The sequence below is a fragment of the Meles meles genome, chromosome 20 (assembly GCF_922984935.1).
Source record: "Meles meles chromosome 20, mMelMel3.1 paternal haplotype, whole genome shotgun sequence".
NCBI lineage: Eukaryota > Metazoa > Chordata > Mammalia > Carnivora > Mustelidae > Meles > Meles meles.
In genome coordinates, this window is record NC_060085.1 from 3,850,053 (window position 1) to 3,862,632 (window position 12,580).

At 57.2% G+C, this 12,580-nt stretch overlaps 1 protein-coding gene across 4 annotated transcripts; it reads right to left on the reverse strand.

Annotated features, from left to right (window-relative positions):
• Nucleotides 1-3,475: 3,475 nt before the first annotated feature.
• TINCR (TINCR ubiquitin domain containing) lies at nucleotides 3,476-11,302 on the reverse strand. 4 transcript variants are annotated; one of them, XR_006816387.1, is made up of 3 exons: nucleotides 11,010-11,302; nucleotides 7,810-7,925; nucleotides 3,476-6,969 (listed from the first exon to the last, which is right to left on the reverse strand). XR_006816387.1 is itself a non-coding variant. In XM_045989683.1 (3 exons), the coding sequence occupies exons 1-3, from the start codon at nucleotides 11,267-11,269 to the stop codon at nucleotides 5,091-5,093; spliced, it is 444 nt and encodes a 147-aa protein (XP_045845639.1). In that variant the 5' UTR covers nucleotides 11,270-11,302; the 3' UTR covers nucleotides 3,476-5,090. The 4 variants fall into 4 exon arrangements, 2 of the variants coding, with proteins under 2 accessions (XP_045845639.1, XP_045845638.1); XM_045989683.1 differs by having other exon boundaries at nucleotides 3,476-5,162; nucleotides 7,810-7,921; XM_045989682.1 differs by having other exon boundaries at nucleotides 3,476-7,112; nucleotides 7,810-7,921.
• Between the last annotated feature and the right edge of the window lie 1,278 nt (nucleotides 11,303-12,580).

A 12,580-nucleotide genomic window follows, 5' to 3' on the forward strand; every position in this document is an offset into this window, starting at 1 on the left:
CAGGGCCCCTCCGTGGCACAGTCGGTTAGGCTTCTGACTCTTGGTTGAGGCTCAGGTAATGATCCCAGGGTCTTGGGACCCTGGGGCGGGCTCTATGTGCTTGGTCTGCTTGAGATTCTCTCTCTCCCTCTCTCTCTGCCCCCGCCATTTATGCACTCTCTCTCTCTCTAAGACAAATAAATACACCTTGGAAAAAAAACGTAGAGTTCCGTTACATGACTGAGTTTGGTGGTACCGCTAAGTTGGTACAGAGGCTGGTGCCTCTCTTGGCCGACCTTAATCCCGCTCATGACAGCTGCAGGGAGGCGGGAGCTCCTGAGTTAGCATCCTGTGGCCGGGAGCTAATTGGAACCTCACCATTGTCAGAAGATGGCCTACCACTGGACCGATTTCATAGAGGGGAAACCGAGGCCCAGAAGGGCAAGTCATTGGCCTCAGGTCACCCGGTTAAGAGAAGGCAGAGGCAGGATTTGAACCCTTGACAGCCTTCCAGGGCCCCACCTCCCTTGAGGTTAAATTCCAAACCCTCCCCGTGGCCCCCAAGGCTCCCACAGGACCTGCCCCCAAGGGCAACCAGATCAAAGGGGGTTCTGTGGGCAGGGGAGGAAGGGGACCGCCGGTGCTCACGGCCTCCCTCTAGTGACTGCTGCGGGAAGAGAGACTGCACAGGTGGAAGATGGGGGAACCGGAGCAGAGGGGACCCCGCTAGTCTACAGGGGTGATATAACCTTGTGCCTGATTCTGTACTGTCCAGCATGTGAGCCTCTGACATTTAAAGCGGGACTAGTTCACAGTGAGCTGTTCTGCAAGTACAAAACACACATCGGTTTCTAAAGACTTGGAATGATGGGGCGCCTGGGTGGCTGACTCTTGATTTTGGCTCAGGTCATGATCTCTGGGGTCTTGAGATCAAGCCCCACATAGGACTCTGAGCTCAGTGGGCATCTGCTTGAGATTCTCTCCTCCCTCTGATCCTTCCCCCCAACCTCACCTCCCCAAATAAATATATTTCTTTAAGATTTCATTTATTGGGGGGGCACCTGGGTGGCTCAGTGGGTTAAAGCCTCTGCCTTTGGCTCAGGTCATGATCCCAGGGTCTTGGGTTCGAGCCTTACATCAGGCTCTCTGCTCAGCGGGAAGCCCGTTTCCTCCTCTCTCTCTCTCTCTGCCTGCCTCTCTGCCTACTTGTGATCTCTATCTGTCAAATAAATAAATAAAATCTTTAAAAAAAAAAGATTTCATTTATTGGGGCACCTGGGTGGCTCAGTGGGTTAAGCCCCTGCCTTCGGCTCAGGTCATGATCTCAGGGTCCTGCGATCGAGCCCCGCATCAGGCTCTCTGCTCAGCGGGGAGCCTGCTTCCGCTTCTCTCTCTGCCTGCCCCTCTGCCTACTTGTGATCTCTCTCTGTCAAATAAATAAATAAAATCTTTTAAAAAATAAGATTTCATTTATCTATTTGACAGAAAGAGAGAGAGTGGGCACAAGCAGGGGGAGCAGCAGAAGGAGAGGGAGAAGCAAACTCCCTGCTGAGCAGGGAGCCTTATGTGGGGCTCGATCTCAGGACCCCGGGATCATGACCTGAGTGGAAGGCAGACGCTTAACCAACTGAGCCACACAGGCACCCCAATAAATAAATCCTTAAAAAAAAACCCAAAAACTTGGTATGAATAAAAAAGTTAAGATAGCTCCTGAACAGGTTTTTATATTGATTGCCTGTTAAAATGATATTTTGGCTGTATTGAGTTAAATAAAACATATTAAAATTAATTTCACCTGTTTCTTTTTACCTTTTTCTCATGGCTACTAGAAAGTTTTAAATTACATATGTGGTTTCCATGATCTTTCTACCAGACAACACTGGGTATTTGAATTCTGACTCATGGCCCACCAGGGGACGCTGTGCCCTTGCAGTGGGGTCTGGCCCTCAGGAATCTAAAGGAGAAGGAAGTAGTAAGTCGAGACAGTTGCTCCTTTGTGGTTGTTGTCTTGGATCAGGTCTTACAACACGGACCTGTATTTTCTATCCGCCATGGCTCACTGGCTAAGGGAGACAGAGCCACCTGTGGGTAAGCTGTTGGCCTCCCACACTGACCCCATTTTATTCTGCCAGGGTCAGGGAGGAAGAATTAGGACTCCAGAGACACATCACAGATTCTGCAATATTTATTATATAATGACTGTGTGCCACCCTCTGTTAATCCAAGGTGATTCCTGCCACAGATTCACCCAACAGACAAGGATCCCTCTACCTTTTTGCAAAAGAGAAAAACAAAGACTCAGCGAAGAAAAGTGAGTTCCCCCAAAAGAGCCCAGCAGAGGCAGGCTTTGCACCCAGGTCCACCTGGCTCCACGGCATTCTGGGCCTCCCCCCTACCCGAACCCCATCCCCCAGCCAGCTGCCTCTCAACCTCTTGGAAACTCCTGAGGGATGTTGAGCACACATGGGGGCCAGGACACTCTATCTGTCCAGATCAGACCAGTTCGGCGGGGCAGTCAATAATTCATTCTGAGTTTTCCCCATTTATCACAATGGCAGGAACCGGAGTGCATGGAATCCTAATCCCAAGTTTCTGTGCCCCTTGGTCGCCTGGAGTTGGACACAGTGGTGACAGCAACTGGGGAAGGGGTCCCGCACTGAGCCTGGGGAAGGGGGGGTGCTCCTGGCTCGCCACCCCCGATACTGGGTTGTTAAATGTGCGATCCAGCAGTGACCAGATGAGACCCATCCCAGCCTTCACAGTGCCCACAGGCTGGTGGAGAAAATACACACTGAATAAGTAATAATATAAATAATTAATGCTACCAAGGTAAAGAACAGAGTGATGTGAGAATGCAAAACTGGGGGGACATGACTTGTTTAGGGCCTCCTCAGGGAAGTGACATTGAATGTGCAAATCAGAAGGTGGAAGGTGAGGATGGGAGAGGGTGCTGCCTACAGAGAAACAGCACATGCAAAGGCCCTGTGGCCAGAAGTTTCTCCCACGTGGGAACCAGCAAGAGGATGCGTGGGTCTGGAGCTCAGAGCACTGGTGGAAGGTCAGTGTCGAGTCAGGAGCCCTCAGAGCCAGGCCTGGAGCCCTCATGCGGAGGCCAGCAGCCTTCAGTGGGTGCCAGGGACCCTCAGAGAAAGAGACAGGCAAGTTTCCCGGATGTTCTGGGGCATGGTGGTGAGGCCGCTTCCACCCCCGGTGAGTCACGTGGCAGGCTGGGCAGCTGGTCCTGTGATTTTCTCTTTCGTTTCTTCTTGCAGCTCTGTCCCCCGTGGAGGATTCTTTCAAACCCATTTGAGTGCAGGGGTGAGTCAGGATTTCTCTCCCAACAAATAGCCTATACCATGCAAGCAGCACCTGGGGCAGCCACCGGACACCCCTGCTTCCTTGAACAGGTGGGAGAACTGAGGCCCACAGAAGGGGTCTCCGGGAGCCCAGGAGCAGCCTCCGCCCTGCAGCATCATGGGTCTTCTGCTGAACCTCCAGCCTCGTGACGGTGCTCAGGTGGGTGTCTTGGCCTTTGTGTGAATTACAGAAAATGTCCCCTTCCTGGGGCCCTCTCACCCCTCAGCTGGGTGCTTTGGCGCCAACCTGTCCCACTCTCTGTGGCAGCCAGAGCAGGGTCTGTCTTGGTATCTCCAGCAGCCAGCCCAGGGCCAGGCACACAGAGGACACTCCAAATGCCCAGGGAACAAGTGAGCAGAGACAGAGAACGCCATGACCTGGCTTGGAATCACGGAGGAAGAGAGTGAGGCAGAGAAGGATGGAATCAGCAAGTCTGGGTGCTGGCAGTTTCTGGCTAAGCCGCCGATGCCTCCTCTGGGAAACACCTGGATTTACGTGCCACCCAGGAACCGCCCCCCACCCCCAGGGTTCTGGGAGCCCAAACCAAGTGGGCAGCCTGGAGGGGAGGCGGGAGGCAGGAGGCGCCCCTCCCCAGGACGCCTTGGGCCCCAGGAAGAGACAGTGGCCTCCAAGTTTCACTTGAAACTCCTTGCAGCCCAGACTTGCTCCAGGGGTGGAGCCAGGAGCCCCAGTCGCCTCGGGGGCAGGGGGAACCGTGGGGGGGGGGCGGAGGCAGGCTTCCTCTATTTCACAGCCCAAAGAGGGGAGGGGCGGGTTGGGGTCAGCCAGAGTAGGAGTCAGGGGAAAAGATTTCCTGTGGAGGGCAGAGCCCGCATGTGGGAAGAGGCGCTCACCCAGGCAGAAGGAAGACCAAAGGCCGAGTTAGGGAGCTTGAACTTGATTCTGTTTTGAAACACTTAATCTGGGGCATCTGGGTGGCTTGGTCGTTAAGCGTCTGCCTTCAGCTCAGGTCATGATACCCGGGCTGCAGGAAGCCTGCTTCTCCCTCTCCCACTCCCCCTGCTTGTGTTCCCTCTCTTACTGTCTCTCTCTCTCTCTCTCTGTCAAATAAATAAATAAATAATCTTAAAAAAAAAAAAAAGAAATACTTAATCTTTTATTCATACGCACTTGAAGACAGCCCTTCTATACCTGGTCCTGACCTGGGCCCCAGGCTCCACTCCTCAGGCTGGGAGGGCCAAAACACCGCCCAGTTGCCTGCGTCGGGACTGAGCCAGCAAGAATGGAGGTTGCAGGACCCACAGGCCCACGGGGCCACTGAAGAGCTCACACTGAGCCGTGTCATAACCAGGCAGGGGCCAGAACTGAGCCCAGTGGGCAGGGATGCTGTGGCCCCCTCAAGAAGTCAGGGCCGGACCATAGAGGGTTTAGTGTAACCGAAGCCCAGAGGGAAGTGGAGGCTCTTCTTGGAGTATCAGAAATGCCTGCGTGAAGAAGAGGGCATTGCAGCTGGGCTTTGAGGGATGAATAAGAGTTTGCCAAAGAGAGAGGGTAGGGCGTGCAACCTGGCAGTGGCCAGAATTCAAAAAACATGCTTATGGAGTAGCGGGAGAAAGCAGGACTGGGGAAACACAGTCTGTCAAGTCCAAGTTCTCCAGATCCAAGCTCGGGGCAGCCTGCCATTTGAGGCCAAAACCCTCCAGGATGACTTCCCTGGGCTCTGCCAAGCCCTGCCAGGCCACCACTTTCATGTGGCCCTGGGACCTCAGGCCAGACTTGGGCCTCCCTGTATCTCATCTGGAAGATGGGAATGCTGGGAGCCACTTTCGTTGCTTTTTCCATTCACCTCGGGACTGGGAGGCCTCCTAGGAACCAAGTACAGGAAGAAAAGCAGTAAAGGGAATAAAGGGAAGGAGGGGGAGAAGGGAAGGAAGAAAGGAGGGAGGGAGGGAGGGGGAAGGAGAAGCTCTATATTCCTCCTCCAGGCAAACACCAATGGACAGGTCCAACATTATTATTTCAGTGCACGCCTGGGCTGTCGAGCCTTAAGAAATGGGTGGTGATTTGCATATGATTTGCATAGTGTTTGTTAAATGTCAAAAAGGGCCTGAAATGCCTCCCCCACCCCCCTGCCTCTACCCTCAATCAAGAAGCAGGAATCCCTCTCCTTCTTCCATCAGGGACCCTGCAGGGGCTGGGGCCCCTCTGTTCAGCAGCCCGGAGAAGGATGACCTTGCACACCCCATCTGTGAAATGTGTCATAATCCCGGCCACCACCATGGGGCAGGCAGCAGTTTGTAGTTAGAACCGCCTGAAGTAAACCCTCTCAACTTTAGCAGGTAGTAGGGACTGAGGGATGGAGCTGGGTGACCGTCATGGAACCCCACTTTCTGGGCAGGCCCCCACATGTGCACAGAGTTGTCTGTGGGCCTGTGCCAGACACCTGTGTAGCTTACTGACATGTGGATCCGCAGGAGTCTGGGCTTCTTCCCTCTGCTGGCCCCAAGGGTTCCCTGCAAGGAGCTGCGGCCTCAGTTTACCCATCACAAAAGTGGGAACTGGAAGCCCTGACCTAAGAGAAACCCCAAGGAACAGGCACGGAGGTCTTGAGGTACCTGGTCTTGGACTTGGGCACCAGGGCGGACTGGGCACCAGGGGGAACAAAGACAGGTGGAACCCAGGTCACCCACGCTGTACCCCAGCGCCTAAGACTCAGAGGGCAGGGGAGCAAGGCCGGACCAACTGGCACCATCCCCGCCACAGCATGGGCGGGCAGTCCGAGCCTGGCTCTCCCCGCGGACCCTATTGATTACCCACGTGTCCACACTCAGCGCCCTGCGGCCAACACCACTCTTAATCAAAACGTTATTTCTTCCCAGGCTCCCGCGCCTCTGCCCTGCACCAGGCCGGCACCTGGACCGCGCACACCGCCCTCGAGGGAGTGTGCCGGCCCCCTCACCTCCCGCAACCCTCCCAGGTCCCAACAGCACGCAGAGCAGGGCAGAGGTCTAACCTGCGGGTCTCGTCCCCAGAATTGCCGCGACACACTGCCCGCAATGTCCCTGAGATCGCCGCCCGTGCCCCATGGCTCTTTGGACACCAACCGGCTCCTCCGGCCCTGCCCACTTACACAGGGCCCTTCAGACCCAACCAGGAGACCCCACATAGGGGTTTAGGGGATGAGGACACAGACAAAGGAGTGGGCACAGGCACAGAATGGGGGTGTGTTTGGGGCTGGAGGCATCGTGGGACGCTGGAGAGCTGGGGGAGGGCTGGGTCCCCCAGTCTCCCCCTGTAGTCATTGGAACTTGCATCAGTAATTGGCTGCACTCCCCCCTCCCCTAGTCAAGGCAGTTCACAGTAGAGGAGGCTCGTGGGGGCCCCACAGAGGACAAAGTGCTCACTGGCTGGTGAGGAGGGAATCCCAGAAGACTTCCTGGAGGAGGCTGGAATCCCAGATGCGTTGGAGTGGCAGACAGGAGTGTGGAAGGTGCGTCAGGAAGGGGGCGCAGCCCGGACACAGGTGTGGCCCAGAGAATGTACAAGGCGGGAGGGATGATGTCCCTAAGGTCCTCTCCTCTCCCCTCTGCGCCTCTCTTCATGTCATATCCCCTGGCTGCACACGGTTCCCGGCGCACGCCGGCTCCCACTGCAGACTGGGCACTGAAGGTCCTGCGGGGTCAGCCACAGCCTCAGGGTCACGCAGACTCCCCCCTGCTGGCTGGGCCTGAGCAGGTACATGCTAGGTCCCTGCCGGGCCTGGGACTCCGGGGGGCGTGTCCAAGGCAGCAGCTGGTCGGGAGGTCAGGCCAGTACTTCACCGAGCACCCCAGGAGCCCAGAATTTGCAACGGCAGCAAGGAGGAAATAAAACAATTTCAAGCCAGGCCCGGGGAAGGGTGAAACGCCAGCTTTCCTTTTCCCCTTGTCCCCAGATCCCTGACTTGGACAGTGACACAGGGAGCCATCTCTTCCTTCCTGGTGGCGGGGGGCCTAGCTCGGCTGTTTGGAGCCACCTGGTGACTGCTCTCTGGAATTGCAGGCAAAGAGCACAAATCAACCAACCCTGTGCACCAAAGGCCCATCTTTCTGGGGGAAGGAGTACCAGAGCCCAGAGAGGAGTGACTTGCCCAAGGTCACACAGCGAGTCGGGACAACATCACTCCTGTTAGTTAGGGGCGACAAATGTTAGTCTAAAGGTAAGTGAGAAGGTAAGGCCCATGTTCTTACCCAAGGGGCAAAAAATCACCAGGGCATGGAGTGCAGTGCTAGTCAACAGAGGCGAGTCCCTTCTCCTCTCTGGGCCTCAGTTTCCACATCTGTGATCTCTACAGTCTGCATTAGAAGTACTAGAGACTTAAGGGACGCCTGGCTGGCTCTGTTGGTAGAGCATGGGACTCTTGATCTCAAGGTTGTGATTTGAGCCCCACGTGGGGTGTAGAGATTACTTAAAACAAATCTTTAAAAAAAAAAAAGAAAGAAAGAAAGAAAGAAAGAAGAAGAAGAGACTTACCCAGAGTGATGTCAGGGCTCCTGGGAGGTGCCTCCGGAAGGTGCCCCCAGCCCCAGCCCGCTCCTTCAGCCAGCACCTCCGGTCCCCTGGGTCATGACTCCACCTCCTCCAACTACCTGAAGGACAGGGGCGAACGACCCAGGTTGCAGGCCAGATGCAGCCCTCCCCTCGGCACTCAATGCCTGATCCACTCCCTGCCGGCCAATGCATCTTCCAGCACCTGCTCGACTCACTTCCGGCCTTGAGACCCTCCCCCCACTTCCAGGAACCGCTAGAGCTCCAGGAAAGTGTTCTAAGCAGCCCCAACCTCCAGAAACAATACATTGGACAAATATTTACTGAGGACCTACTACATGCCAGGCACTGTACTGGGAAGACAGCAGTGAGTGCCCTCAGAGAGTTTACAGTCCAGGGGGAGGACATGGGGTGAAAAAATGAATGAAACATAAGTCGGCTCCTGGTGAGTGCTAGGGACAAAGGTTAAGGCACGTCAGCAGGGCGCAGTGTTAAACGGGGTGGTCTGGGAAGATTGCATTGTGATGTTATCTGAACAAAGGCCCGAAAGAGCTGAGCGAGGGAGGAAGGAAGGTGGAAAGCGTTCCAGGCCGGCTGGAACAGCCAGTGTAAAGGCCCTGAGGCATGTCCCTGCCTAGAGAGCTGGCCCAATCCTGTTTCAGTCTCTGCCATTGCTGTCCTGGAACTCTGCTCTGCTTCCCAGGCTTCTGCCATCCACCACCCCCCAGTCTGTCCTCCCCACACTGGCCACAAGAGGGCACCTGTGAGCTCCTGAGTTATGCCCTGCCTTCTGCCCACAGCCCTCCATGGCTCCACCTTCCTCAGGGTAAAAGTCCTCCTCATGGGCCCCCAAAGCCCTGCATTCCCTGCCCTGTCCCCTCCCCACCTTCCTCTCCTCCCTCTCTCCCCCTCACTCTGCTCCAGTCACACGTGCCTCCTCACTGCTCTAACACACCACGCCTGCTTCTCCCCCAGGGTCTTTGCACCGACTGTGCCCTCTGCCCAGACCATTCGCCCCCAACATATCCACTTCGTTCCCTCCCTCACCTCCATTAGGAATTTACTGAAACTGTCATCGTGTAAGTGAAGCTGTCCCTACAGCCCTGTTTAAATTAACAACTCTTTGGGTGCCTGGTTGGCTCAGTCATTGGGTATCTGCCTTCGGCTCGGGTCGTGATCCCAGGGTCCTGGGATCGGGCCCCGCCTCGGGCTCCCTGCTCAGTGGGGGAGCCTGCTTCTCCCTCTCCCACTCCCCCTGCTTGTGTTCCCTCTCTTGCTGTGTCTCTCTCTGTCAAATAAATAAATAAAATCTTAAAAATAAAATAAAATAGGGCACCTGGGTGGCTCAGTGGATTAAGCCTCTGCCTTCGGCTCAGGTCATGATCTCAGGGTCCTGGGATCAAGCCCCACGTCGGGCTCCCTGCTCGGCGGGGAGCCTGCTTCCCCCCTCTCTCTGCCTGCTTCTCTGCCTACTTGTGATCTCTCTCTGTCAAATAAATAAATAAAATCTTTTAAAAAAAATAAAATAACAACTCTCGGGGCGCCTGGGTGCTATAGTATGTTGAGCGTCGGACTCTTGGTTTTGGCTGGGGTCGCAGTCTTGGGGTTGTGGGATTGAGCCCCGAGTCGGGCTCCGTGATCAGCATGGCGTATGCTTAGAACTCTCTCCCTCTCCCTGTGCCCTTCCCACCCCAACTCTTTCTCTTTCTCTCTTTCAAAAAAATGAATAAATCTTTTTTAAAAAATGACAACTCTTGGGGACGCCTGCGTGACTCAGTCGGTTAAGCATCTGGTCACGATCCCTGGGTCCTGGGCTCAAGCCCATGTCAGGCTCTCTGCTCAGTGGGGAGTCTGCTTCTCCTTCTCCCTCTGACCCTCACCCTGCTCTGCTCTCGCTGGCTCTCTCTCTCTCTCTCATGAATAAATAAATAAATCTTTTTCTAAAAATGACAACTCTCAGGGGGCCTGGGTGGCTCAGTGGGCTAAGCCTCTGCCTTCGGTTCAGGTCATGATCCCAGGGTCCTGGGAGGCTCAGTGGGTTAAGCCTCTGCCTTCAGCTCAGGTCATGATCCCAGGGTCCTGGGATCGAGCCCCGCATCGGGCTCTCTGCTCAGCGGGGAGCCTGCTTCCCTTCCTCTCTCTCAGCCTGCCTCTCTGCCTACTTGTGATCTCTCTCTGTCAAATAAATAAAGAAAAATCTTTAAAAAATAGATGGAAGAAACAAGTTATGTTTAAATAAATAAATAACATTTTAAAAAATTAGGAAATGACAACTCTCACCCCTGCAGTCCCAAATCATCCCACCGCCTGACAGCCTCCTTCCAGAGGGCCAGGGGAGGCAGCCCTCCCACCCCACCCCCAGCCTCCTGCTCTCCAAACATCACCCCAGGCTTGGCAGATCAAGCCTTAAGGGCCAAACCCAGGGAGTGCGACCCCCATGAACTCTAGAGTTACACATCCTGGTTCGGGTCCCTCCCCTGCCCACTGCCACCACCTCAATACCAGGCTGGCCATAGGCTGGCCTCCAGCCTTCCCCAGAGCTGTCCCCGGCCTCTCCCCCGTGCTCTCCACAGACCCCCCCTGGGGCAGAGACATGCCCCTCCAGCGCCACCTTGGCCACTGGGACCTCTTTGGAAACCTCACGTGGCCAGATCAGAGCCTCAGGACCGGACTGGGGAGGGAGACAGAAGGGAGGAGAAGGCAGAGCGACTCAGAGAGACAAAGGAAAGCAACACAGACAGCAACGGACAGAGACACAGACACAGGAGGAGTGACCGGAAATGAAATAAACAGGGACAGCACCACTGAGCGGGGCAGGGGCTGAGACAGAGGGACCCTACGAAAGACCGGACAGGGCAAGGAGAGGGGGCAGAGCAAACGAGAAGGAATGAGGCAGGGGTGGTGGGGGGCGAGCCAGCCGCCCCAGGCCTCTCCCTGCCTGTCTCCAGTCTCTTCCCAGCCGGTTCGGAGAGGAGCCGGAGCTCGGGCCCTGGGCTGCCGCCATCCCACCCCATTCCGCCGCCCCGCCCTCCCGCCTTCCCCCACCCCGGACCCCAGCCGCGCCCCGCCCCCCCAACCCTTCTCGCCTCGCCGCACCCCTGCCCCCCCGCCCCGCCGCCGCAGCCCCCCCTCCGCGCGCGCGCGGGACCCCGCGCAGGCCCCCCGCCGCGCCCGCGCCCCGCCACCTGGGGTCGCTGACGAGCAGCAGCACCGAGCCGTCCTGCAGGCGCACGTCGCGCACCGTCTGGTGGTCGTCCAGCCGCCGCGCGTTGTAGTAGAAGGTGCGCTTCCAGGAGCTCACGCCCTGGCCCACGAGCTGCGCGCGCAGGTCGCTGAGCGTGTCCCGCGGCCGCACGGTGAGCGGCAGCAGCAGCGCCTCGTCCGCCAGGTGCACCTTGATGTGGTAGCGCTTCCAGCGCGACAGGCCCCGCCGCAGCCCCTCCATGGCGCCCGCGCGGCGCCCCGGCCCCGGCCCCGCGCCCGCCCCGGCCGCCCGCCCGACCGGCCCGCCCCCGCGCCAGCCCGCCCGGGCACGCCCGGCAGCAGGCGGGGGCCCCGGAGGGCGGGACGCGGCGACGCCGAGCTGGGGGCGGGTGGCGGTGGCGGCCCGGCTGCGGCCGAGACGAGGCGGAGGGACGCGCCCGGGAGACCCGCGGCCAAAGGGCGCAAAACCGAGACGCTAACGAAGCAGACGCGGTGCATCGGGTCGTGGGAAGGGCCGGGGAGGGGAAGGAGGAAGAGAGGCGGGCTGTTTTAGACGGAGACGAGGGTCAGGGGAGGTCTCTCCTGGGAGGTGGCATTGGGGCTGAGTCCTGAGGGATGAGGGGAGAGGTCATGGTTTTGAGTACCGCAGCCGGCAAGGGCTGGTGCAAGAGCCCTGGGGCAGAACCCCGCCAGGCCTGTTGGAAGAACAGGGAGGAGGAGACCTGGTGCCTGGAGCAAAGGGAGGGAGGGGGACTTGGGCTTTGACCCCAAGGGAGGTGGGCGCCCTGGAAGGCTATGGGCAGAGGCGGGAAGTGACTAAAGTTTGTATTTGTTACTCATTTATTCCCTTATGTCATTAGAGACACATTCAGCCAGCGCTGACTCTGTGTCCCCGGGTCATGCTGTGCACCAGAGAAATCTCAGCCTAGGGCCTGGCCCTGAAAGGTCTCTAGCTGGGGAGGTGGGAACGGAGAGCAGGACACAGACAACTCTAGGCCTTATGTGGTCAAGGCTTGAGAAGTAGATCTCGGGCTGGGAAAGGCCAGTGGGTGGGGATGGCTTCCCAGATGGGTGGGCATGAGAGCTTGGGCTCTGGCAGATGAGTAGGAGTTCAACACTCCCAGGAAGGAGGCACCTGCCCATGGTCCCCAGCTATTAGTTCAGTGTGTGCCTAGTTGGGAGAAAAGGAGGAGTCAAGACTTACCATGAGTAGCAGCCATGGGAGGCTGTGAGCAGGGCTCGCCCACCCCCCAATTTCTTGCCTGTCCTCTTTCATTCCTGCAATCTCTTTCTCAAGGCTCAGCTGGCCTCTCCAGTTACACTTCTCCAAGTACCCTCTTCCCAGAAGCCTTCCCTGATTGCTGCCTGTCCCTACGCACTGCCATACCAGCCAGGACAGGACTGACCAGTTCTGGGAATCCAGGATTCTGACTTGACCTCAAGGACTCTAAGTCTGGCCTTAGAAGCCAGTTTCACTGGGCCCGCTTGTAAGTCCTCCTCTATCAGTGGTCTGGAGGTGGGAGGAAGGGAGGGAGGGAGAGAGACTGAGGCC

Bases quoted from the DNA above. Each gene is read 5' to 3' on its own strand.
- TINCR (XM_045989682.1), bottom strand. From the start codon at position 11,269: ATGGAGGGGCTGCGGCGGGGCCTGTCGCGCTGGAAGCGCTACCACATC. The intron at 7,922-11,009 runs GTGGCGGGGCGC...TCCTTCAGGTAG, and splicing joins CTGCTCGTCAGCGACCCCAG to TTGGAGGAGGTGGAGTCATG. The intron at 7,113-7,809 runs GTAAGTCTCTTC...TGCTCGGTGAAG, and splicing joins GAGCCCTGACATCACTCTGG to TACTGGCCTGACCTCCCGAC.